The sequence below is a fragment of the Pangasianodon hypophthalmus genome, chromosome 6 (assembly GCF_027358585.1).
Source record: "Pangasianodon hypophthalmus isolate fPanHyp1 chromosome 6, fPanHyp1.pri, whole genome shotgun sequence".
Taxonomy (NCBI): Eukaryota; Metazoa; Chordata; class Actinopteri; order Siluriformes; family Pangasiidae; genus Pangasianodon; species Pangasianodon hypophthalmus.
The window spans coordinates 25,210,726-25,237,897 of NC_069715.1; the positions used below are offsets into that span (position 1 = coordinate 25,210,726).

General features: G+C 38.2%; 1 protein-coding gene across 2 annotated transcripts in view; it reads right to left on the reverse strand.

The window, feature by feature from the left end:
• Positions 1-13,410: 13,410 nt before the first annotated feature.
• Positions 13,411-27,172, reverse strand: part of ppp1r13l (protein phosphatase 1, regulatory subunit 13 like) — a 28,849-nt gene continuing 15,087 nt past the window's right edge. For both annotated transcript variants that reach the window (XM_026913560.3, XM_034305165.2), the window contains exons 2-14: positions 26,913-26,971; positions 25,529-25,622; positions 24,141-24,259; positions 22,212-22,818; positions 21,560-21,652; positions 21,347-21,426; positions 19,904-20,267; positions 18,916-19,394; positions 18,618-18,752; positions 18,361-18,494; positions 17,377-17,543; positions 16,901-17,094; positions 13,411-15,793 (exon numbers count right to left, since the gene is read on the reverse strand). In XM_026913560.3, coding sequence (XP_026769361.2) covers positions 15,758-15,793; positions 16,901-17,094; positions 17,377-17,543; positions 18,361-18,494; positions 18,618-18,752; positions 18,916-19,394; positions 19,904-20,267; positions 21,347-21,426; positions 21,560-21,652; positions 22,212-22,818; positions 24,141-24,259; positions 25,529-25,565 — 2,445 coding nt within the window. In that variant the 5' untranslated portion in view covers positions 25,566-25,622; positions 26,913-26,971 and the 3' untranslated portion in view covers positions 13,411-15,757. The remainder of the gene's footprint in view (positions 15,794-16,900; positions 17,095-17,376; positions 17,544-18,360; positions 18,495-18,617; positions 18,753-18,915; positions 19,395-19,903; positions 20,268-21,346; positions 21,427-21,559; positions 21,653-22,211; positions 22,819-24,140; positions 24,260-25,528; positions 25,623-26,912; positions 26,972-27,172) is intronic.

The following is a 27,172-nucleotide window of genomic DNA, read 5'->3' on the forward strand; positions in this document are numbered from 1 at the left end:
AAAGATTTTAATTACCTAAAAGATGCTGTATCGATTTCTTGATCATTCTAATATGATTTCTTTTATTATTAATGTAATTTGTCAGTAATATTTAGGATTCCACATGTGACCTGGGATCCATGTAAAATCTGTCTTTTGCATCAATTTTACACACAGACAATAGAAAAAAAACACAGAAAATGATTAGACAGCAGCAATATTGTTAGTATGTGGTGTTACTTTCAGGCTGCGGTGGCCGGGTGTGTGTGTGTGTGTGTGTGTGTGTGTGTGTGTGTATTAACAAGAGCATTTTGTATGAGGCAGCCACTAATGAAATCCACTAATTCCCACACTGTAAAATTCAATTTATTGAGAAGGATAGCCTGGAGTCATATAAATGACTGTAAACTAATTTATTAACAGTCAATAAGAACTATTACCTCATGAAAAGGTTTCCTTTTAAAGAATATATACACTCACCAGTTTATTAGAGACACCTTTACACTTGATAATTCACACAGTTAATTAATTAGCAGCACAGTGGTTACAATCATGCAGATACAAGTCAAAAGCTTGAGTTAATGTTCACATCAAACATCAAAATGTGGGAAAATGTGATCTCAGTGACTTGGCGTGGTTGTTGGTGCCAGACGGGCTGGTCTGAGTGTTTCAGAAACAGGCTCAGTGAAACTGGGCAGTTTACTGCGCCTTCGGTGAGACTGTGCCTACTGTAGCCTCAGATTTCTGTTCTTGGCAAACAAGAGTAGATCCCAACACGATCTGTTGCTGTTGCAGTGCATCATCCTCAAGGTTCAACATGTTGTGCATTCTGAGATGATTTTCTGCTCACCATGGCTGTAAAAAGTTGTTATTTGAGTTACCATAGACTTCCTGTCCTCTGACCTCTCTCATCAACACTTTTCCACTTCCAGAACTGGTGTTCACTGGATGCTTTTTGTTTTCTGCACCCTTCTGTGTAAACTCTAGAGAATGTTGTGTGTGAAAATCCCAGGAGATCAGCAGTTTCTGAAATACTCAAACCAGTCCATGCCACGGTTAAAAGTCACAGAGATCACACTTTTCCCCATTGTGATGTGTAATGTGAACATTACCTGAAGCTCATGACCTGTACCCACATGACTACATTATCGTGCTGCTGCTACATGATTGGCTGATTTGATAATTGCATGTATGAACAATTGTATGGGTGTTCCAATTAAAGCGACCAGTGAGTGTGTATATTCAATTAGCTATCTTGGGACTTATTAATTATTGGTCGTAAATAGAACATGCACTGGTTGCTTCATAATACAGTTGCTACAAAGGAAGCTGAATGAAGATGATGTACATCAGCAGGCAAAACAAAAAAAAATTAGCAAAGCTGCTAATCATGTTTCACAAGACTACATATCTCCCTCTCAACACTCTCTCTCTCTCTCTCTCTCTGGAGGTGTGTGTGTTTTCTGTGAGCACAGCAGTTTTGCTCCCTGCCTCCCTTTTTCCATTAACCTCAGTGGGAACTGAAATAGCACTTCATTAGGAACAAGAAGCGAGGAAGAACACAACAAAGACTAATCAAGAGGAAGAAATTGCTATCACCATAGTATAACATGCTCTTCCACTCACACAAATACCCACCAGCATGTACAGAAACACTACATCCTCAATCCACAAATACACAAGCCACTCCACTCGCACAAACATCCATGCAAATACCCACCCATCGGCATATTAGTGATTTTTTTCTGATTTTTTTTTTTTCAAGTGTTCAGATTAATTAGTACACATAAAAACAACAAATGTTAACAGTATAGCTATTTCAGATCTCCTTATCATGGTACACCAACACACCACTAATCAGTGAACACACACACATCGAATCTCACACACAAGCTGTGGATCTTTTGAGCTCCATCAAGATTTAATGACTGTAAGGAAGATGGAAAATAATGAAATAATTGCTGAAGTAGCCATTTAGAGGGATTAGAGACACAAAGCAAACAGCTCTCAGATGAGAAAATGGCTGATGAGCCCTTCAGGATTTAAAAGAGAGAAAGAAAGAACGAGGGAAGATGCAGAAAACAAAGATGGGGGGCTGGGTTCTCAGTCTCTCTGGTACTGAAAGTAATGAATAGTGTGTGCTGAGGAGTGAAGGCGAGCTCTTAATGGAGGCAGATTAAGGGCAATTGCTACTGAGAGCACTGCAGAGCAGAGTGACACAATGAAAGACATAATGATGGGGGTGATGAGAAACAACAAAACAAGGAGATGAGAAAGAAGAAAGAGAGGATGCTTGTGACCGTAGATTTTGGTGGGGCAAGTCGACATTAATAACAACATAGCCTCAAACAAAATTAAGTTGAGAGGCTATCACACTTCACTTATGCTATAGACTACTATCTACTGAATTTTCAGAGTAACCCGTAATGAGAAAGAATTCATCCAGAATACTGTCTCACAACTCGTCTCACAACTATCTCACAACTCGTCTCACAACTGTCTCACAACTCTTCGCACAACTTTATATGTGCCTTTGCTCAACTGTGTTCAATGCAGATGGTGTGTTTCCCATGAGCTAATATAATTAAGCAAAGTTACCAGGTTTCTGCTAAATTTCCTGTCCAACTACAACTCAAAAACTACACAAAAGCTCCAAAACCAGCCAAGACAAAATTCAGGAATTGGACAAGAGAGACAGATTTTATCAAGCTTTTTGCATGGGAAACAAGCTCACCATGGTGAACATGCATTTCTGGTGTACGCACTTTATCCGCTGTGTAATCCCCTTTTCCCTCTACCAATCTTTGCAATATATCTTACAATAGAAATGGTTCTGTACATCATAGACACACTGTCTGCACTTACATTTTGCCTTTGTTTGCAGAAATGTATTATATGTAATTCTGGTTATTTGTTATAAAACAAGGTCTTGGCAGCCGTGGAGTATTTTTTATCTAGCCCAATTTGGCAAAAACCCATGACCCTGGCAAGTCTGTTTATTGACTGTGCTGTCTGCTGCTCCTTCCCCAAGCATGGAGCAGCATGATTCCTGCCTCAATGGACCTCTGTTAGCTGTTGCAGTTCCCATTTTTGACCACTAGGTGCAATCATAACTCTTGTAGAAGCTAAGTGGGGCAGGGAGCATGCTGCCCTACAATTGCACAACATCAAGCAAGGCAAGTCGATATCTAGAAAGACAAAACAAAGCTTTTTTTTAAAATTGCTGGTCTCGCAAAAGAGGTAATTAGTATTTCAACAGGATGTATGGAGCTGTGAATGAAGACTTTATGAAGTTTAACATAACTGCTTACTTGTCACCTTCCAAAGGATAAATAAAGTAAAAATGTACATACATGTGGATTTGGAGGATTTTTCTTTCTTTCCTTCTCTTGTTCTTCTTCTCGCCTGCTCCTCTGACATGGATTATGGCATTTGTCATTTCATTATTTTTCTAAGGGAATAAAGGTTATTTTGACACTTCGTATGTATGTATGTGTGTGTGTGCGTCCGTGTGTGTGTGCGCGTGTGTGTGCATGCGCCAGAGAGGGACTGATGTCAATGCTGCAATCATTGTGAGTAGGCCAGGAAAGACAGAGCACAGAATAGACCGAGAGGAAAGGAGGAAGAAGGCAGATTAAAAATGGAGGGGGTGGAAGTGGGGCTGAAATGGAAAAGTTTCCCAGGAGACCCACAGAGAACGAGAGAGATAGAAAGTAAAAGAGAGGAAGATGAAGGTGGAACCTTGTGTTTCTCTTACAGTCAGTGTATTAACTTTTCAAAATGAAGAATTTTAGTTTTTTCTTCTGCTTCTTTGTTATTACTATTAATTATGTCCATCTTGAAAAATGATCGTCATTCATTCATTCTTAATAAGGTCTTTATCCTGGTCAGGGTTGTGGTGGATCCGGAGCCCATCCCGGGACCACAGGGAGAGGACGCCAGTGCACTGTGTGACACCATGCATACAAACATTCACACACTCATTCACACCTTGGGGCCATTTATAATTCATACACAGTGACATTATTCACAGGAGAAGCATTGTGGTGTGCGTTTGTGTGTCTTTACTTCTAATGAGAGATGGCGAGAGGGGAGAGCGAGAACAACAAGATTGAGACCAAAAATGAGCAGAAAGCAAAATAGAAAAAGGGATAAATGCAAAGGAAGGGGATAAAGAGAACAGACAGAGAACACACCGGAGGCAGAAGGTGTGTGAGTGACAGAAATAGAGAGTGAAAGAGGGAGATGGGTCAGTAAGTGCCGAGCTCTCTGCTTCTACTTGGCGCTGATGCTCCTGTCTTCCTGAAGCACTGAATGATTTATTAAAATGTGGAGAGGGAGATGAGCGGAGGAGAGGAGAGGGCAGCCAGGCGAGGCCTGATTAACCGGGGGAGGGAGAGAGAACAAGCAACCCTCTATTATTCATCACTCTAGAGGAAAAGAGGGAAGAGAGGACAGCAGAGCGGAGATATTTTTATACAGCATGTTCTGTTTTATCTGTTTTAGTCCTGTTTGCTGCAACTGTGTGTGTGTGTATGTGTATGTCATACAGAGTTGGGTCTGACATGTGTACATTATCTAGGTGAAATCTAGGGGGGCAGGGAATTAACAGAACATGGCTACAAGAGTGAGTAAATGGAGAAAGGGGTGAGGGTGGGAGGAGGAGAGAAGATATACTGGGTCAGTGATGAAGAGTTGAGAGCTGTGTTTTGGAATACTAAAAGAAGAACCTAAATTAGAATTACACACAATTCTTTTTGACCTCAAAGCACTTTCAAATAATATTTTTTCCTCTAAACTGGTGGCATGGTGGCACAGCTCCAGACTCCCCTGTACAATCTCGTCTGTGTGGAGTTTAACATGTTTTCCTTGTGTTTACATGAGTTTCTTCTGGGTTCTCCAGTTTTCTCCCACCTCCTGAAATCATGCCGGTAAGAGGACTGAGTATGCAAAATTTCCCCTAGGTGTGAATGAGTGTGTGAGTGTGTCAATATGTTGTGCCCTGTGCAGGATTGGCGTCCCATTCAGGGTTTATTTACAGTTGCTTGTACATACGTGTGGTGTTCTGGACTGGACATTTGTGTCCAGTGTTCCTGGGACATGCACCAGATCCACCATGTCTCTGACCAGGATAAAGCAGTAACTGAAGAGGAGCTACATCTTCAAAACGTATTAGAAGACATAGCTACCCATTCTGAATGTTTCTATGCAGCATTTATCTAATTCTCATACCAAAAAAGGTTCTGGCTTTGGTCGTCCTTTGGAAAAGATGGTAGAAAACTTCTCATCTTATTGTTTGTGCTTTGAAAAGGTCAGCAGAAACTGGCTCAAAGTTGAATTTGAGTAAACCTGTAGTGCAGCAGCAAGATGTCAAATCCAAGTGGCATATGACACTCCAGAGCAGATATAAATATAGCCCAATGTGCTAGTTTTTTACTCAAGTAGCTTGTAATTAATACCAAAGTAGTCCTAATAAACATTATATTCCATTTTTTATCATATCCAAAGCTGAATTTATATAACTGTTTCTTGTCTATTGCTTGGAAATGAGGAAAATTACTTAACAAACGTACTGGCTGCTAATGTTACTAAATTGTTTTTCAGGTTACAATTTAATGAGCTATTGAGATCATGGATGTAGCTACAATGTTGTTAAGCTAATGTTGTTGTTTTTTTTTTTTCTAGTAAGGAAATTGTTGAAATTGGAAATATCTAGTAAGGTAAAAAATTCCAGCTTACAAACTGGTAGATCAGTGAAAGGCATGTGTGTGTTTAATTTGGGCAAATCCAAGAGTCAATTACTTAATGAGACACAAAGGTATTATGACATGACAAGGTATAATTAGACAAACTAATCAATGGTGAGACACAGAAGAGGTGTACACAGTAGGATAAAACATCGATAACAAGATGAGGGCAGAGAAAGGACTAAAACAGAAACAAATAGCACATGGCATTGTAAAGAAAACATGTGATGTGAAAGCGAGTGAGAGTCATGAGTCATATATGAATAGTCACTAATGCGCTGGTCAAACCAGTAGACCATCTTTACCATCTGGTAAGGTATTTTCCAGCTTCCTTATTACTTGACTAAACTGATCAATAAATATTGATAAAAGAGACGGGTCACGGTGGATTTGGAGACTATGCCAGGAACACTGCTCATGAGGCGGAAATACATGATAGTTTGCTTGATTCCCCAAAATCTAAATAAATTTGTGGTTTAAACCACAGCAATCCTGACCAGGATAAAGCAGCTACTAAATAGGAATGAATGAAAATGCTGGATCCTGCGAGGTTCCGGTCACCATGCACACCATGTTCAACGTTATATTTTGTTTGAAACGCAGCTCTTGCTAGTCAATAGGATGTGGTTACAGACCCACCAGTTCCCCTTGCTATTTTGTTGTTTAAATAATTAAAAGCTGCACTTGTTGAGCTTACATTAGGCTTGTGTGGTGCTGATCTGACAGATGCAATCTCTCCACACACAGGCTTTAACGCCTTTAATACTTTAAAGCAACCATTAAACCATTTATGACCCTGGAGCAGAGCCAGAGAAAAGAAAGGAGGGGGCTTTGAAGCTTAAATATGTGAGCACGCATTATCTTAATGGTGTGTGTGTGTGTGTGTGTGTGTGTCTGAATACTTTATTCTAATTGCTTTCACTGTAATTGATTAGTGTGCAAATTATAACGTCAGGATATTAGCCTTACTGACTCTCTTATGTAATGATATGGGATTTTGCTTTTAACAGGCATGTGCTGATAATTGGTTACACAATATATCACAATATTCAGTAGTTACTGCACAATATTGTTGTCATGGAAACTTTGAAATACTCCCCCCATGATTCATTTTAGAGGAATCTGAAACCGATAACTGCAAAGGTTCTAGTGAAAGTTTCCTCTTGTAAGAGTATAATCAGCCAAGACATGTCTGAAGTTTGCTTCTTTACATTTATACTGCTACAAAGTTAATGCAGCTAACATTTTACTATAAGGTCCAGAGATAAGAATAACTAACGCTTTCATAGTAATCCTTGGTTCATCAGGAAATAATGAAGCATATAGATTAACGGCTTCTTATAACAATCAGTGATAGGCAGCACACAACTGTGAAAACTGCAACTGACTATTAATAACAGCAAAGAGACTAACTATGGAATGGGATGTATAAAAAGCACATATGAGTGTAACTGTCAGGTGTCCGTGTAGTGTATGTCTTATCTGATCGATTGTTTTGTTGTTTTATACAACATTAATGTCTGTTGTGACTGCACTGTAGAAAAAGCCCAACTGTCGACAGTTCGTTATATATTTATTCTAGTGCAGCTGAAGGGCTGGCATGTGAAACAAACTTATCAGGAAGAGACGGGCCAAAATGCCATTGCTGATCATCGCTGATCTCATCATCAGACTAACACAGACAGAGAGAGAGACCGACGGAGAGAGACATTTGTAATAAACAGACGGTTAAAATACGAGATTATTGCTTTATCTAATAAACCATCACAAAGTATTATGAGATTGGTTATGATATCATAAACGTCTATAAATGCAGTTTGATTTATGTAGTAATTATTTTGGAATTAACACACAGCAAGCCGTGACAGTGTTAGAGGAGATAAAAATGCAAAACCACCAATGATTTGATTTTATATCAATAAACTTGTAAAATCTGTTTTTATATACCTGACGTATCTTATTAATCTCAGTGACTCTCATTTATTAACAGTATAAACAGCTTTTTTAAAAAAAAAGATTTACAAACACCAGTTGTTTTTAATACTTTTCTTTTCCCTTGTTAGACCCTGAGCATGATCTACAGCATGGTGTCAGAAGGGAGCCAGGGATCACTTCTAGTATATAAAAAAAAATCCATGGACGGACAGAACAGATTTATTTTTGAAAATAATTAACATTTTAACAATTAAAAATGTAATAATGCATTATGCAAATATGTACCATCCAAGATACTATATTTTTATAGGAGTCATTATAGATATTAATTCCTGAATGTTCCACCCAAACCCAAACCTATTACACTGTATTAGAAGATTTAAAACATTTTGCATCATGTTACCAGTATTTTTAATAGCTTTAGTACAGTTGCATTTACATTCAAGTTTATATACTTGTTTTATATTTATTTGCTGAGTTTTATGAGAAATCAATTAGGCTTATAACTACCCTGATTAAAGAATAATTATAATGATAATAACAAGTTTGCTACTACCATGTCACTGAAAAAATGAAAATAATAGTAATAATAATAAAACAATCAATATCATAAATAATATTTGCCAGTTGATTGATGATATTCTTACAAATATTCTTGTATTTGAGTTTTGTTATTTGCAATTATTTATGCAAATTTAAATTAATATGTTTAAATTTCCATACTCAATCATACTAAAACTAAACTAAAAATCTAGTCTTTGGATGATGAATATTTTGCTGTGAAAACACACAAGAGAAAGACTTTTACAGAACAGTTAGTTGGAAAATAATTCCTTTTTTAAAAAAAAATGTTATAAATATAACAATTATCAACATTTTTGAAAAATTCAAAAATAATCTTTTAAACAGGGGTAGAAATGGACGGCAGGGGAAATTTCATGAATGCAGGTCATCTAGAAACTTTGTCTAGAATTATGTGATTTAGATAAAAAAATGTTTTTAAAAATACGCAGGTTATAAGGTATGTGTATATATATATATATATATATATATATATATATATATATATATATATATATATATATATATATACCTTATAACACACACATATATATATATATATATATATATATATATATATATATATATATATATACACACACACACACACACACACACACACACACACACACACACACACACACATATATATATATATATATATATATATATATATATTTATATGTTATAAGTACACATAGTTTATAGGAGACATATATAGGAGGAATTTTCAAGGTTGACATGGAATGACATGATTGTGCAAAATAGGCGGAGCTTAAAGCTTTGTTCAAAGTTGTAGTGGTTGTGAGTGAACAAAAACAGCAAATTAATTTTTTTCTGTGAACATTTTTATTACCACAGTGGAATTGAAGACATGTTATAGATAAAATTTATCCAATGATTGACCAAAATCATCAGTTCATCATTTCATCATCATTCAGGCAGTGCCTTGCCTTAAAAATGAAAATGAGCCAGGTACATACTGTTGGAAAAATCATCACTACACTTAAAATCCTGGTCAATATGAAATTCATTGATTTTGATATTTGTATTATATATTTGCTGTAGTAGATATAGCCACACACGACAGCAGAGGGAAGTGAAGAGTGACACATTTACAGTCAACAGTAAATCACCATGCAGTGAGAAAGGGCTTTTACCTGACGACAAATGGAAATAAAAAGAGAGCACACACAGCTCCATGGTCACGGTCCATGTTTCAGAGAGGAATGTGCTAAACATCGGTGCTTCAGCTGCAGCCCACGTCTGCAGTTCTCCATCCGCCCCCTCGCTGCTGCTATAATGGAGCTCCAATGAGGCTTCAATGTGCTCTGACTGCACAAAATCAAACATTCAGCTCAACAAATACGTGATCCTGTTCACTGCTCTTAACAGCAATACACATCAGCACAACACAGGCTGAGTGTGTGTCTAGTCTAGATGTGCTAGTGTCTATTAGGGAAAGCATTAAAACTGAAGTTCACTGAGTAGACTGGCACCGGCTACTGTACTGTTAATGGTTGCGAGTTGGTTTCCTGGTCAGGGTCTTGGTGGATCCAGAGCCTATCCCGGGAACGCTAGGCGAGAGGCGGGAGTACACCCTGAATGGGATGCCCAGTCCATCCTCAGGCACCATGCTCATATACATTCACACCTTCAGATAAATTAGCATAGCCAAGCCACCTCCTAGCATGTTTTTTTTGCAGTGAGAGGAAACTGGAAAACCCAGAGGAAACCCATGCAGACTCACATAAAACTCCACACAGACAGTAACCTGAGCTTGGTATTGAACATTGGAGCTGTAAGGCAGCAACGATACCTGCTGCACCATCGTGCCCAGCAGAACATAAAAAGGGTAAAAAGGGTTATATGTGAAAGGGTTAAATGTTATGTTTTAGTCTAGTTTATGGCATTAAATGTTATGTTTTAGTCTAGTTTTTAGCAGTAGATATTATGTTTTAGTCTAGTTTTTAGCATTAGATGTTATGTTTAATCCAGTTTCTAATATTAAATGTTATGTTTTAGTCTAGTTTTTAGGACTAGATGTTATGTTTTTGTCAAGTTTTAGCATTAAATGTTATCATGTTTTAGTCTAGCGCTTAACGTGTTATTTTGTAGTCCAGTTATATTAGCATCAAATGTTATGTTTCAATCCAAGGCTTAACCTGTTATATTTTAGTCCAGTATTTAGCATTAAATGTTATTTTTAATCTAGCACTTAACACGTTATGTTTTGTTCTAATTTTCAGTATTAGATGTTATGTTTTAGTTCAGTTACTAGCATTAAATGTTATGTTTTAGTCCAGTGTCTAGTATTAGATGTTATGTTTTAGTCTAGTTTTTAGCATTAGATGTTATGTTTTATTCAAGCGCTTATTATTTTGTAGTCAAGTTATATTAGCATTAAATATTATGATTCAGTCTAGGGCTTAACCTGTTAAGTTTTAGTAAAGTTTTTAACATTAAATGTTAGGTTTTAGTTCAGTGCTTAAAATGTTATGTTTTAGTCCAGTGTGACAGAATGGAGGTATAATCCACACTGTCACACTTTAATTAATAATTAAAGAATTAATAAGTCTTAAGATTATTGCTAATACATGCACTGTTAGAGTTCTCACTGCAATGCAGCTAAAATGCATTTTATCAAATGACATCCCCTGAATTTAAAATTTCTCTTTTCTCATGCAAATTTTCTGACACCAGTTTATTCTTATGTCCTTTTGCACTTTCATTGTGCTTGTGTGTGTTAGTATGTGTGTAGGAAACGTGAAATGTTACACACATGTGTAAGCAGTATCCTGTTACTCAGCCAGCAGGAGCTAAATGTGCTAACAGGCTGTCAAAAGAAAAGTACACACCGTCTTTCCTGTAGCATCTGGAGTGAGATAGCCGGGACATCCACAATTCCATAGCTGACTGATTAATCATAAACATGCGATTGTCTTACCTACATGCTTGATAAATGACATAAATTCCACCATACAACAGTAAACAGCTTAAAGGAAGTCATTCATCAAAGACAGAACTTTTGATTAATATTACTTCGAATGTGAGGACAAAATAAATGAAGCTAGTTTATTTTTGTTAAAGTGAATAATTAACTTAGGTGTTAAAATATTTACAGCATTTCTGGAGCACAACAACAAAATTAATGGAGCGAGTGTGATTGATTGATGACATTGGAAGGAAGGTGTGAATACATGCCTCAAATCAGGCTTCAAATTAGCAGCCTAGCATCAAACGCAATACATCGTGACCACCTGTTTAGAAGATGCACTAATGGGAGTTAAACACACTGAATAGGATAATATCATGTATTATGAGACTTTCTCCTTATGAAAAATTGCATTATTTTATATCATCAATTGCTTTATCCTGGTCAGAGATCCGGAGGCATGCTGGATGGAACACCGGTCCATCACAGGGCACCACACACACATTCAAAGGGCACTTTAGCATAAGCTGTTCGTCTACTAGCATGTTTTTGGGAGGTGGGAGAAAACTGGAGAACCTGGTGGAAACCCACCCACATGGACACGGGTTGAATATATGAAACAGACAGTAACCTGAGCTCAGGAATGAACCAGGAACCCTATAGCTCTAAGGTGGCAATGCTAACTGAGAAATGTTAAAGTAAACCATGGTTTTCCTGTATTTTCAGAGCTCTGGGAGATCTGGGAATCTGGTATTATATCCAGTAGGTCTAATTTCATTAAGTGATTTGGAATTCCATTCTTTTCCATAAATTTTTTCAGGCAGCAAAAAAAAAAAAAAAAAAAAAAAAAAAAAGATTCAAGTGGGTGCAAATGCCATTATCTCTGTGAATGAGTGAAAGACTTGTTGCTTAGTACCCATGCTTGTTCTCTGCTTTGCTCTAATAGTTTGGTGTCATGTTGCGCAGGTGTAGACAGCACTTAGACAGCACTACTGGCCAGAACAGGACACCCTGGTTACCTCCAACCTCCCAACAACAGCCTGATGGGTGAATTGGCTATGTTAAATTGTGAATGTGTGTGTGCGGACATGGTCCCACTTGATGGACTGGCATCCCATCCAGGGTGTATTCCTGCCACATACCCAGTGTTCCTGGGATAGACTCAGGATCCACTGTGACCTTGACAAGGATAAAGACGTTACTAAAAATGAATAAAACATTGCTTAAAATTGTTCTTAAAAGTGTAAAATATTCCATGCACTGAAAAATTCAGTCTGGTTATCCATGACGCCTGGGAAATAGACTACCTGATCATGCAGCAACAGTTAAAGTGTCTAGTGATATTCCTATTCACTGATTTCTTAGTCGTAATATTCATTCGAGTTTTTTTGTCACTACAAAAAAGAGCCTTTTTTTAACCAGCAACAATAACAAGAAGATAAGATTGCAACTGCAGAGATACATTTCTGTGTTTACGATGCTCTCTGCTGGTGAGTATTGCTCCAGCTAGTCGACATTAGAGAAGTGGTTAACAAACATAGAGTAGGTCCACATAAGCATGTTTAATAAATCTTTTTATAATTCTGCAACAAATAATGGTAATAAAATAAGTATAACAAATATGGATGTTTGGCTATATATTTTTTTATACCCAGCACTGTTGAATTCTCGACTCTGATCATTCAGGTGTTGATTCATTTTCTATAACAGCACGGTTCTAACAGTAGCACCAGCTGTAACTCAAATCACAGGTTCGTATTAATGTACTCCTTTTAATACATTATTGTTTTGTTGCTGTGTTCTTATTTAACAAGAAATTTAAATAAAATTTCTTTTAACAAAGAAAAATGGATCATACTTAATATGGTGAAGCCTTCTGAAACTTTTTTATCTCATGCTGGGCCACATCACACCACCCTGTCGTTGATTATTTTCCCATAGCAGCACACCTCAAGTGTTTAAATCTTTACTTAGCCAATAAGGATGTTTTGACCTGAATTTTAAATTTCAGATTATTAAAAACTTTGGGTTTGACTTGGATGTAACAGTGAGAGAGTCAGTAGACTTAAATAAAATCCGACTTAAAAAAAAATTAAATAAAAATAAATAAATAAATAAATAAATAATAATAATAATAATATTGTTGTTGTTGTTAATATGCATTGTTAAGCCACATGCAATCCACTTATATAATACCACTTCTGTTGCATATAGTTTACAATATATGAAATGAAAGACATACACTTTATATAGTTTAGTTATATATAGTTTATAGTTATATAAGTTTTTAATAAGCTTTTACTGCATCACAGAAAATACAATATGTTATTTATTTTGTAACAGCTTGTGCCAGCTACACACACACACACACACACACACTCCCTAAACACTAAAGCAGACACTCATCACACTAAATACTATATTAATATCACACACAATTACCAGAATTTAATGATTTGAAAAGGGAATCTACATTCATGTTAACATGTAAAGTGATACCAAAGCATTCCTACGTATGAATGGTGACATTAAAAAATGCATCCTAAGCAAAATACTGTACAGGATTAATGTTCACTTAGAAGTGGTAAACATTTCATAATGACTAAAATAACAGACAACAGAGAAAAGCCTGTATACTAAATTGCCAGTTTTTAGTTACGAGAGTGGTAAATCTAATAGACCTAAATCTAATCTAACTCAGTGTATCTCAAATGTGTGATGCTAATACACAACTAATCTCTCTCTCTCTCTCTCTCTCTCTGTGTCTGTCTCACACACAGACACACACACGCAGGCACGCGCACCGACCCACACACACAGACACACACACACACAAACAAGAAAATCAATAATCACATCCAAAATCAATACTGAGATGATAAATTAATGAATTTCTAGCCAATCTGAGAGATGACAAGCATTTAATTCGATGTGATCTCACGCTGATCATGTACATTCACTTGGGAGAGAATCTAATCTAAATATAGCAGCTAAAAGGTTAAAGGTTTTGTTTAAGGGCTCTGGTATTTGAACATAAAACCTTCAGGTAACTAGCATTTCAGCCACTGAGCCTGTCATTTATAAAGAAAACTTCACATTCAAACACAATTAAACCTTTGTATGTGTGTGGTGGTCTGGGAAAACCTGTCAGATGATGCTGCGGCTGAATTCTGGCAACCAGCCACAAAAGACAATCAAACAGTAGAAAGTAGCCTAAATAAAAACATTTTATATATATTTAACCAAAACAATGTGGAAATGTTTTTTTTTTTTAAATTTAGGCTACTTTTTAACCTTGACTTGGCTATCTTCCTGCAAAGATCACGTATGACTAGCCAGTTTAACAAACGTAGTGGTAAACACAGTTATTCTGCCTAGAGATGACTAAAACCTTGCTAGCTAAGTATGATTTCCTCACACAGTGAATGTCAGGCTTTGTTTAAGTTATTAAATAGCTATGCGCCATAGAGAAATGGATACAAGTCTAATTAATTTATTTTGTAATAAGATACTGGCTGTCAAATTGTCCGCAATGCTCCTGCACCGTCGCATCATCATCAAAACAGAGAAGAGCACTTATACACGCTGTTCTAAAAATGTGAAAATGACCTAATAAAAGACATTAATAACAAGAAATTTACAGAACAGATGTGACTGAATTAATCAGCGATGATTTCATCAATGATGTTAGTGTGAACAGTGATCAGACGAGCGAAGAGACTAAGATGAGGTCTGTGTTTAAATGCCGTGAGTGAATTTTACCTCAGGTGATGAGACACACACTGATGCTGATAATCAAAGTAAGAACTCATTTCCCCGTGTAAACTTAGAAGTCTTTCAAATTTGGCAGTAATGTTGTTTTTCCATAAGTATACTAGGTTATAAATGTAGACGTGGAATTGAAATGAAATGCAATTTTCTCCCTTTTCACTTTTATCTTCACTAAGTATCTAGACTTTTAAAATGCTAGGACTTCTGGACATCCCCTGTAGTTTTCATAACTACATATAGCAAAAAGTGTCAAAATTTGACCATGTAAAGGGTTTGCCCAGGTCTGCGCACATATTTTATAGGGGGTTTGGGATTAAATGCAGCCAAATCAATATCAATACTTTTAACTGGTGTCTTATTAGCGTACATTGATCACTGAACCATGTGACTTTGGAGGTCACAATCCTTTTATAAATGAAAGTTAAAGTAGCTCTAAAAACCACAAATGAACAAGTTAGAGTCCTCGACTAGAAACTCCCTACAATCAGAATCTGTGTAAAGTATTTATAGTAGAACAGGTAACATTTCATGACATGTTGAGGGCTTGGAAGTAACATTTGCCAAGCAACTAAAGCAAACTTTGACTACAATTTGGCAATGTATTCAACCTGTTAGAAGATTTAGATATGATTTTGATACTAGATTTTTTTAAAGAACTTTTTAATTGTCTAAAATGTGACTTATGCACCTCTACTACCAAGCCCTTGATATTATAACTTACACAATCAAGAAAATACTATGACTACAAGCAAAAAAAAACAAAAAAACATCATGGATGCATTGTAGTGATTCTGTAGTGTTGTACAGGAGCTTGGCCTGTAGAGGACCTCTAGCACAGTGATTTTGGCCGCACCTTTGGAAAAAGCTGTAACGGGAAGAAATACGAGGTCAGACATTAGGCACGAACCTCAACAAGACAACAAGACAAGAACAAGAAAAAAAACTACACACCTAAAGATATAAAGGATGCATCGATACCAATCCTGGTATCAGGTATTGGTCCGATGTAATGCTCGTTTACTTGTACATTTAAAAGTAAGCTCCTGATCTGATACCAGTATATGACATCTGATATGATGGCAATTAAAGCAGTATTGCAAACTTTGCTCTGTGAAAGTATCAACAGGAGCTACTACAGCATCTTCCTACAAGACAAATATCCTTATCAAACATCTTATAGCATTTATACAGTATCTTTAATAGACAGCGTAGGGTAGGCGACGTGAGAGTGCAATCTAAGTACTACTGATGGTCATTTCACTCCTAAACTGAAATAAAGATGTTATAAAGGCTACGCTATCCATGCTGTATTATATACTCAGCTTCACTAACAAGAGGCCAGACAGGAAAATATCTGGGTTATTCAGGTGGAGACAGAAACCTGTCAGAGAACAGTGCCAGAGCTAACAGCTCTCTGATTTATTATAATAGACCTGTAATTACATGAAGAGAAAAGCATTGCTTTTCTTTCTTTTTTTTGTCATGAATACAAGTCCACACAGTTGCCATTCTTTCAGTGTATAAGAGATACATTAGTTTAACACATGTGGTTGGTAAATTTGTCAGTCAAACAGGAGGTTTTTGCATGGTGAGAGGATGTATGCATGCTGTAATCTGTATGATTATTCACTAGATATAATATTACAAAGGAAATGTATTGTCTATGTTTGTGAAGTAGATTAGTAATCACTAATTATACCACAGCATTGCTGAATGGACGATTCTGATTCATTTTCAATAACAGTAGCTCTGAAAGCAGTGCCAGCTGTAAGGTTTATACTAGAATATTACATTCTAATACGTAATCGTTTCTATAGCAACAGCTTAAACAGTGACAGTTATTATATTATATTACAAATGAATTAATGATCAGCCCATAGTAGATCTAGCATTATTACAAATGAACTTGTATGGTCCATATTTGAACAGTACATATGAGACAATTCCTAATATTAACTATATGTTCTCCTACCCCAAAATAGTTATTTGGGACGAAGCCCTCTCGCCCGCAGAGTGAAGCCCACCACCAGTCCATTCCCTCGGGTTTCTTCAGGATGGTCACCATGTCTCCCTCCTTGAAGCTCAGCTCATCATGCGTCTGGGCCGGGTAAGTCCACAGGGCATACAGCACGCCGCTGTTCTCCACACCCATGGCCTCCTCCACTCCTGACATCACACACACATATATACACCCGGATTACTATTTGTACAGGTATTTCCCACTGAAATCTGAGGTTTTTTTCCTATAGGATTAACTGATTTACCCTCGCATCCTTTTAATAAACCACTCATGTAGAGTCCCATTAGGATCTGAAAGCTTATATACAAATACACAAACTTTTTACATCTTTTGGTTGTGTTTATTAAAAAGTTTGGACTGATGTCTGTCTTTGACATGTACACAAAGGTTGTGGTCATGTGTCCTGTAACTGATGATGTCACCCTCACCTCTGAGGAAGCTCTCACACTCTTCATAACCCACAGCATACGGGTCACACTTCTGCGCCGCCGTGGCTCCGTCGCTCTCTGTCACTGCCATGACGGCTGCACCGTTACGCACCAGAAACTCACACAGAGCCCGGTCGTTACAGGAGGCAGCGCAGTGCAGGGGCGTCCTACACACACACACACACACGCACACAGAGTTCAGATACACATTAGGGGTGTAACGCACTGCCACAATCTGTACCTGTATTGGGCTTTAAATGTTAAGTGGGCGTGGCCTAAATAAAAAAGGGGATTTATTTTTTAAATTATGTACAGTATGAAGCTTATCACCCTGCCCCTGGAAACACTGGAAATCACTAGGAAAAAACCTAGAAGTAGAAATGTCTGAACTGTCAGCATGGTGTATGAATTCTGACCCTGACAGTTCTTCAACCTCAGCTACATCACTCTAGGTCATAATTAGTCTCAACCAAAAATGTGCACTGTTTCTGTTTTTTATCCTGCTCACATAGTTATTATTTTTTCTACTGTTTCTATCTACCTGCAATATTTTCTAAAAAAAAAAAAAAAAAAAGTAGTAGTTCCCAATATATAAACAAACTAGTGGCCTAATTGAAACTGCCACGGTTCTGACCAGGCAATTACTAAGGATGAATGAATGAATGAAATGCTGTAAAGCTATTTCTTTGTTTCGTAAGCTTCATATCTGCCTGCATGAAAGTAAAAACCTCCCGCCTGCGTGACTCTTTTGTTGCATCCTTTCTGGCAAGCTTTCTTAAAATAAAAATACCATAGTGCACCTCCTATTCGTGTTATCCACATTAGCACATTATCCATTCATTCCAAACAATGTATTTGTATTTGTTTACATCTCTAATACACACACTATAAACAAAAACACATGGTGCAGATTCACCCTCCACTCAACACCTCTGATACACACATAACAACACATACACAAATGAGTGAAGGTGTGAAACTAACCAGCCGTGACTGTCTGGGGCGCTGACGTTGGCACCAATGCGTACGAGGAACTCCACTACAGCATAGTGCCCACCACAGATAGCATTATGAAGGGCGGTGATGCCCTCATCATTTGGCTGGCTCGGGTCACTCATCTAGTGAAGAAACGTGCATTCATTACATATAAATGATATATAGGTGACATTATGTGACACAGGTTTTATGCAATTCATGTGGTGAGTCAGTGTGTAGTGTGTTGGGCGTTAGTGTTTGCTGACCTCCTGCATGGCTCTCTGCACCGTGTCCAGCTCCCCAACCAGAGCACCGTCCAGCAGCAGCACCAGAGGACTGAGACGAGCGCGTGGCCCCTTTACACTGCTGCCTTTAGGCTTCCGCAAGATCGAATGAAGACCCTGGCACACACACACACACACACATACACACGAATAATTAAATACTCCCGATTGAGAAATCTTCTTGTAATGATAGCTTCTGTCAATAAACACTACACTAGCTTTTATAGTTATTTAAAAATATGATTATTGATCCTTTTTGAAGTTAAGTGTTTCCCTGCACCTTCTGCTGGGCTGGCATAGCTGTGTTTGTGATCGGTGGAGGTGGGCACGGTATCGACGGTGAAATCTCCTCTCCATCTGAGGAGCTGCTCTCGCTCCCTGTCTCGCTCTTTGCTTGAGTTCCTTTCCTGCGGAACATTTTTTTAATCATCTGCTTGTACTGGTTGGGCTGAAGGCGGGGCATCATCTTCAAGCTCTGTGAATGGTTGATGGAGCCACGTTTCCTCAAAGCACGTGGGATCTCAGCTCGGATCTGGAGCAACACGTCCATATCAGGGACAACAGGAGCCTCCGGGGCCACCACTGGCTGCAAGCGCGTGGGGCTCAGGGGCCGAGGAGCCGAATCCGCCTCGGGATCATCAGTGTTAACTTCTACTCTGGGTTTGCTTTGCTCGGCTGAGGGCGCCAGGGTTTCTGGGAGCACAGACGGCTTATTTACTGAGTTTATTTTTACCGGCTCCATGTAGGTTGACTTGGGGGCTGACAAAGAAATGCATACACAAAAATTAGTACAAGGACAATATTTTACTACCTACATTTTCTTCAGGAAATAATATGCCTACTCTGTAATAAGGAATAAGGCCATGTCTACAGCTATGATTCTATAAACTGGTATAAATTTTAGAAAGACTGATACATAAACTGCTGTTTTAATGAAAGTATTCTGTAGAGGATGTAGTTTTCAAAAGGCACAGTCATGCAGAGAATAAAACACACTTGTTTTCCCATAATTTTATTTTAAGAATTCACACCCTTAATAGTATCTCTCTATCAACACAAATGTTGCACTGTTTAGTCTTTTTTATCCCAGATTTCTGGTGTTTCCCTTCAGGTTTTCATTACAAGCAAACTTTTTCACCTCAGCCAAGCCATATTTGGGTATATACTGGCATTTCCAATACACACTTTCCAGGAAAACACGTGGATGGAATTCCCCCTTCCAACTCATAGTACCTCTGCATAGAATAGCTAAGAACTCTATTTAGTACCTTCTGCATAATAGACCGGAGGTCTCTGCTCTTGAAGGATAGGCTGAAAGTGGTAAAGCAACTCTCGGGGCAGGGGCAGAGGCAAAGGCTGGCGTGGCATGCTGACATCGCGCTCGCCCTCTGTGCCACGTGGATATCTGGTGGCTGCTGCATAGTATGGGTTCTGGAGCCTCATGATGACTGACAGGGGGATGGGCCTACGTGGACGGAGACCGGATGATGTAGGAGGGATGGAGACGCGGGAGATGATTGGCTGAGGGTTAAATGATGACTGGGTGGGTGAAACATGATCAGGGGGCACAGAGATACGGGTGTTCCTGGGCAAGGAGCCATCGGCTGGTGTGAGATGACGGGGCAGAGCGTCCTGCAAACAGAATGTTTAGAGGAACATGGACGGAGGTTGGAAAGTTGCTTCAATGACACATCATGACCATTAACGAAATAATAATAATTAATTTAAACTAATTTAATTTTAATTAAAACTACAGATGGATGAACGAATAAAGGAACTCTGTAAATCAGTGCATCTCACAGGTCTTTCTTTGTCCCATAAGCTTCATATCTGAACTCTCAATACTGCCAGCATGAAAGTAAAAATGTTACGTTCACATGAATTTTTTGTTGTTCCGTGGGATCCCTGTCTTGGAAAAAAAAAAAAAAAACACTTCACCTCGTATTTCATCATATAATAATAACTTGTTATTTATTTCTAACGATGTATTCATATTTGGTAACAACCATATTGCTAATTTACAAAATTGTGTATATAAAAATAAGTTCATATGTCTTGTTGGATAGAAATATAATAGGATTTGGGCATATATTTGCATTAAATAGACTTCCAGTATTTAGCCTTGACGCTCTGGTGCAAAATTATTTTATTTTTGTACATTTCCTCATCCCACTGAAATTAGTTTCTGGGTACACCTCTGCCAACACCAAAAAAAAAAAACAAAAAACAAATGTGCTTCTAAATCATTTTTAGATGCGAGTGTGACATCCAGCACAGCATACAGGTGTTGATTTTAACCCGCGGTTCAGACCGCAGTCAAGCCAGCCGCGATAGAAACCAGAGTGCACGATAGATCTGTTGTGAATTCTAGCTAGTCTGAAAATGTTGCGCATTAGGGTAGACCTACTGCGGGCTGTTTCACACAGGCCAAATGAAACGAGGCTGCGGGCCGGATTTGGCCCTCGGGCCTTGTGTTTGACACATGTCCTAGACCGTCATATTGTCAGTACGCTCTGTCACTATTAAGACAATGAGCTTAAAATAAAGCACACATACAAAGACGACACCTAATAATAAATGGATTGATATCCACTAGCAGGTTAATTGTAGGGCAAGAAACCATGTTACTAATCTGGAAATTGCTATTCTACCAGACACTAAACAGTTACCAACGCGTGCACACACACACACACACACACACACACACACACCTTTCGAGGCATAGTGGGTGAGTCCAGGTTGGACTCTCTCCAGTTGCTGTTGGGGACAGATGGTCTGATCCACTCATTCTCTGGAATGGGAGGAGGTCAGAATAAGTGCACATTCTGCTTATTGTAATCTTAGTTTATCTTAGACAAGGTTAAAGATATGTTGTTCCAGTGCACTGATAGGAGAGTAGGTTCTTATCTGCTGTGTAGACTCACTGTCATATGTGTGGTGTGGTTTTCTTTCATATGAAACATCCAGGTCCGTCTCGTTCCATTTTGCCAGGATGTTCTGCCTCGCTACACCCTCATCTGAGAGACAACGACAGTGAGAGTGAATTTAAAGAGGGACTATAGAGGGAGAGATTGAGGACACAAAAATATGGACACACCTTGACACTTTCCCACAATGCTGCCTTCAGACAAGCATGATGATTCATGCTACACACACACCCACTCGCCCTCACACACAGCCATCAGCAATAAAAGGCTTTGAACATTGGACTGAAATTCTGAGAGAAAACCTGTTTTCTTTGTGCTTCACATTTGACCTGGGTGGAGCTACACTATGGGTGTGATACACAATGATAAAACATGAGCCCAAAGATCTCATTAGAAGATCCAATTTAGGGTTGAACACATGGCAGTAAAATGTTGTTGCATTATAAATCATATATTTTATGATGTCTTCTGTTAGACATCATAACCCATCTTCTGTTATTATACTGGCTTACAAGGGAAAATTTGTCTACTTTGGGCTTATGGCATTTCAAGCAATGTTTTATTTCAGATTTTCAAAAAGATGAGTGACTTTAAACATTTGAACAGATGAGTGACTTTAAACATTCTGTAAATGTTTCCTTCCCCATACCTGTAGGTTTAAATGGAGTGAAACTGCGCGGCAACATGCTCGATACCGATTGGCTGAAAGGTCCAGGAGAAGGAGCTCTGTCCATCCTGGGTGATCTACGACCGCTGGCAGATGAGTCATGCAAAGCCACTGGGCATGACTCAGGTCTGGCTGGGACATGAAGCATGCTAGAAACAGATTGTTGCTCATATTTGAAAACAGGCGCGAGCTCTGGGAAGGTGAACGAGCCACTCAGGTTCCGTTCATGTGACCTGGCAGGGTTTGGCGATGCCCGGCGTTGGGTACGTGGGGACTGATTTGGGGGTGTCAGGGTTCCATGACAGTGGACCGGCTCAGCACGAGTGTTTCGAGGTTGAACAGGTGTAAATTGATAGACTTGGGGGTTTGGGGAGTTCGGGCGCTGTCGACCACTGGTAAAGTAAGAGTCTGATGACCGAGTGCTGGGCTCTGAAGCTCTGATGGGCGATGTGGTTTGGGGGAAAGACATGGTGCCTCTATTCATGACACTTCCACCTGCATCTCTGCTGGTACTGGCAGTGGAAACACTGGTGACATTGATGCCAGTCTGAGTGGAGCTGGTGGTTTTCTGAGGTTTTGAGCTGGAGCTCTATCATAAAACAGCATAAGAGTACAATGATGAGCTCAACAGAACATGGTAGGTGCACTTGTCTTCATATTGAACAATACATTCAAAACACTGCATAATAAAGTAGGCTATTCCTCATAAAATGCTGCTTATATGGTGTGAGGTGTTATAAACATTTAAACTTAATCAAACCCTTGATTAAGAAGTGAACACCAGAACTTTCTCAATTTTGGACCTATGGGCTATGTCTATCTGTATGTCTGCATCACATGGAAAAGACTTGCCAGAGACCCACAATCGCAAGGATGGAAATGGTTACAGGAAGATGACCAACTAAAGTGGTGACCAACTAAAGATCAGTCGAAACACAAGTGCATCTGTAATCAGGAGGTATAGAACGAGCCATAGTACCACTAATCAGAGTTGCAGTGGCCGTCCTACTTGCTTGCTCTTCGGCACAAAACTGCGAGATTAAACTTTGCCAAAGAGCAAGAAAAAAAGCCTGATGAATATTGGGAGCACATTCTTTGGTCAGATGAGACCAAGATAAATTTGTTTGGCTCAGATGGGGTCCAGAATGCATAGTCCCTACAGTGAAGCATGGAGGTGGGAGTGTGATTATATGGGGCTGCAGGAGTGCAAAAGGTGTTGGGAGATAGCATAGATAGATAGCATCATAAATGCCTGTGGATATACCAAGTCCAAATGAAAGTGAGACAGAGTCACAGATTGAGACATTCAAATCCTTTTTCGAGATCAAGACTTTACTGCAACTAGTTGGCTTCATTCAGGCTTTGCGCCAAAGATCAAGTAATCATTAAGTTTTCTAGAAGAAGGAATTACTTCTTCTCAAACTTTGTGCATGTGAAAAATAAGACACCACTCAGCTACTTTTTAGCAGAGCAATGCCTACAACAGAGACAAGCCCAAACACAAATGCCAAAGTCAATACAGAATACAGAATCTCGAGACTGGACTTGAGTCCTATGTACCAAATTAATTGTCTAACAACTGATACTTGCACTGTGTACGAGTCTTTGACCTACACGTTTAACTGGTTTATTTCACTTTAATTAAGCGCTCATTTTGAGTCCTAGTAGGATTTTAGGGCAGCCAGTAATTATGCTGTGAAATACAAACACATGTTTTTGGTGGAGCACTCTTATTTAACTGCCACACCGCATGCTTTCCTTATATAACTGCCATTCTGTACTTTTTATATTTTCTGTCTGCATATGAAAAAAAAGAGAATCCTGACACTAGATAGTTAATTTATAATTAAAATAAAAAGCTAGCATATTAGAGCAGTGGGTTGGGAATAGGTGTCAGGTGTAATTAGTTACCTGTTCTTTAGAGCTTCCAGTGCTGGTAGAGGAGATATCCTGCAGGAGGGAATTAAACTCACGAGATAGCTCATCCGCCGTCGCCAGAGACGCATTCAGCTCGTCTGTCATGGACTGGACTACAGGTGAAAACAAGACAGATAGTCAGACAAAGCGATGTCCAAACTACACAGCACACACCACTTTTGAAAAAGTCTGCATTCTGAAACTAATGAATCAAGATTTTGGGTAGACATAACTTCAGAGAAGACAGGGAAAATCAGGACTTCTGGCAAAATAAAACCTTTTAACTGAGCTCAGATGTATTATGTGTAGTAGTGAAGCAACAGAACTAAGTGAAATCTGTAAAATCTTTACTTAGAACTATTCATGCATCCGGCAGAAACTCATGTGTTAAGCTAGTCACTTAACGTAAATGGTAAAATAATCATGGCCTATTTCTTATAACTGGCTATTAATTGAGAGCCTGTGGCCCATCACTCCATATTTTATCTCTACCTGGATCTCAATAAGAAAAGTTTGGGCATGTGTGGTGTAAACAGTTATTAGACTTTAAACGAGCATTAGTAAACACTTAACAGGAACTAACATGATTAACCCATCCATGCATAGTGTGCACACTCATGGATAGTCAATTTAAGCCTCTTTTTTAAAAAATATTTCAAGAAAATATAAGATGTAAAATCACCACCAAATCACCTGAGAGCATTACTGTAAATGAAGGTTTTATTATAATTATTATTATATCTTTAACCTCTTTGCATCATGCACTAGTTCTAAACTTTGTAAATTTTGTATATTTGGAAATAATATTTTCTAAAACGTTTGTCTTTAGCATTACATATTTTGGAACTGATTGTTAAAAATTTTGAACATTATAATATAAGATTTTAATATAAGAATTAAAAAAATATATTTCAGGCATATAATTTAAGCCTCATCCATTTTTAAAATTTGATATTTAGACAGAATCAAAGTCATAGATAATGCAATTTTAGGTTTTAAAAAAAAGACAATATCTAAAGAATCTGGATATGCGAATAAATAAATCATTTATGCGTGAAAGTAACTGGAACTAACATTATTAACCATTTATCTGTAACTAACATTATTAACCACTTAACTGGAACTAACATTATTAACCACTTAACTGGAACTAACATTATTAACCACTTAACTGGAACTAACATTATTAACCACTTAACTGGAACTAACATTATTAAATGCTGAGTAGTAAGTCAAGGCAAAAAAAAAGCCTTGAAATGAAATGAATTCTTCACTGAATATCATAAAATGTGTCCATTGTGTTGGTGAACACATTTCAGTAGAAAATATGATCACATGAGAATTGAAGAGCAAATAGAAAAGACAAGAAGTTTGTTTCTCACACAGTGTGCTGCTGGCAAAGGTGTTGTTGGAGGACATGATTCCAGGCTCTTTCTGGATGTTACTGCACAACTTCTGACTAATTCAACACACTTCCTGGGTGATTAAAGGAGAAAACAAGTTAAAACACTTCAATTCATACAGCCTTATCCAAAACTTGGAAGAACACTACAGTGCCTTACAGTACATAAGTTATTCCTCCCCTTGAACTGTTCCACATTTTGCAGTGTTATAACCTGGAACTAAAATGGACCTAATTGGGATTATACGTTATGAATCTAGACAAACTAGCATAATATTGACATGGGAGAAAAATCAGCATAGTTTGCAAAATTATTTATAAATAAAAAACATCATAAATGTTCATCCCCATTGCTGTGAACCAATAATTTAGTTTTGGTGCAACCAGTTGCCATCAGGAGTCACATAGTTTGTTGAATTATTGTGTGTAATTAAAATGTCACTTGATCTCAATATAAATACACATGTTCTTGGAAGGTGCCAGAATTTGTTAGAGAACATTCCTAAACAATCAGCATCCTATACATATACACATCCCACAGAGCACAGAGCAGCATTAATTCCATTAGTAAAAAATGGAGAGAATATAACATATTCATAACTGTGACTCTGCTTAGAGGAAGCCACTCACTCAAGTCTCAGTGACCGGGTTAGGAAGGCAGCAGTCAGAGAAGCGACAAAGACCAGATGACAGAAGCTGTACACAGGACAACCAAATCCCAGATGATCCAGAAAGCCATTATTGAAGGAAACCATATGAAATACCATTTGGTGTTTGCCAAAAGGCACACTGAAGACTCACCAAATACGGAAAAATGTTCTCTTGCCTGATGAGAACAAAATGAAAATTTTTGCCCTTGAAACAAAGTGGTGGACTATTTGGTGAAAACCCAATAATGCTCATTACCCTAAGGACACTGTTCCTACAGTGAAGCATGATGATGGTAGCATCCTGTTAAGGGGGTGCTTTTCATCAGTGGGGACTGGGAAACTGGGTTTGGGGCTTCTAGGGACTGGGAAACAGGGACTGGGCTGAGGGCAAGTCAGATGAATCCAAATACTGTGCAAATCCTAGAACAAAACCTGGAATGGTTCAAAACCGAGAACCAAAAAAAGGCCCAGTCAAAGCCTAGACCTCAATCTGATTAAGAATCTGTGGCAAGACTTGAAAATTGCTGTTCACCAATGGTCTCCATTTAATCTGACATAATGTGGGCAATTTTACCAGGAAGAATGGGCAAAAATATCAGGATCCAGATATGCAAAGCTGACAGAGCCATAGCTCAGAAGACCCACAACTTCAATCATAGTGCAAAGCACTGTACAACTCACTAAAAGATCAATGTGAATGTGAAAAAGTGTTACCTGTTTAAAAATGAGACAGGGACGTCACAAGTCTCTCCATGTAAACTGAGTGGTTTCACCTAAAGAGAACAAATCATACCATATAGGTTAGATAACACTGGCCGCTCTTAGAAAAGTAGAAGTACAAAAAAAAGTCTGTTTCAGGCTGCAAGAGGGATTTATTAAATGCCTTATTACTCCTGAACATTCAGCTTTGTTTAAGCTGTTTTCTATTCAAGAGTGTGTTGCTGGACCTCCTCCAGTATCCCATAAATCCATGG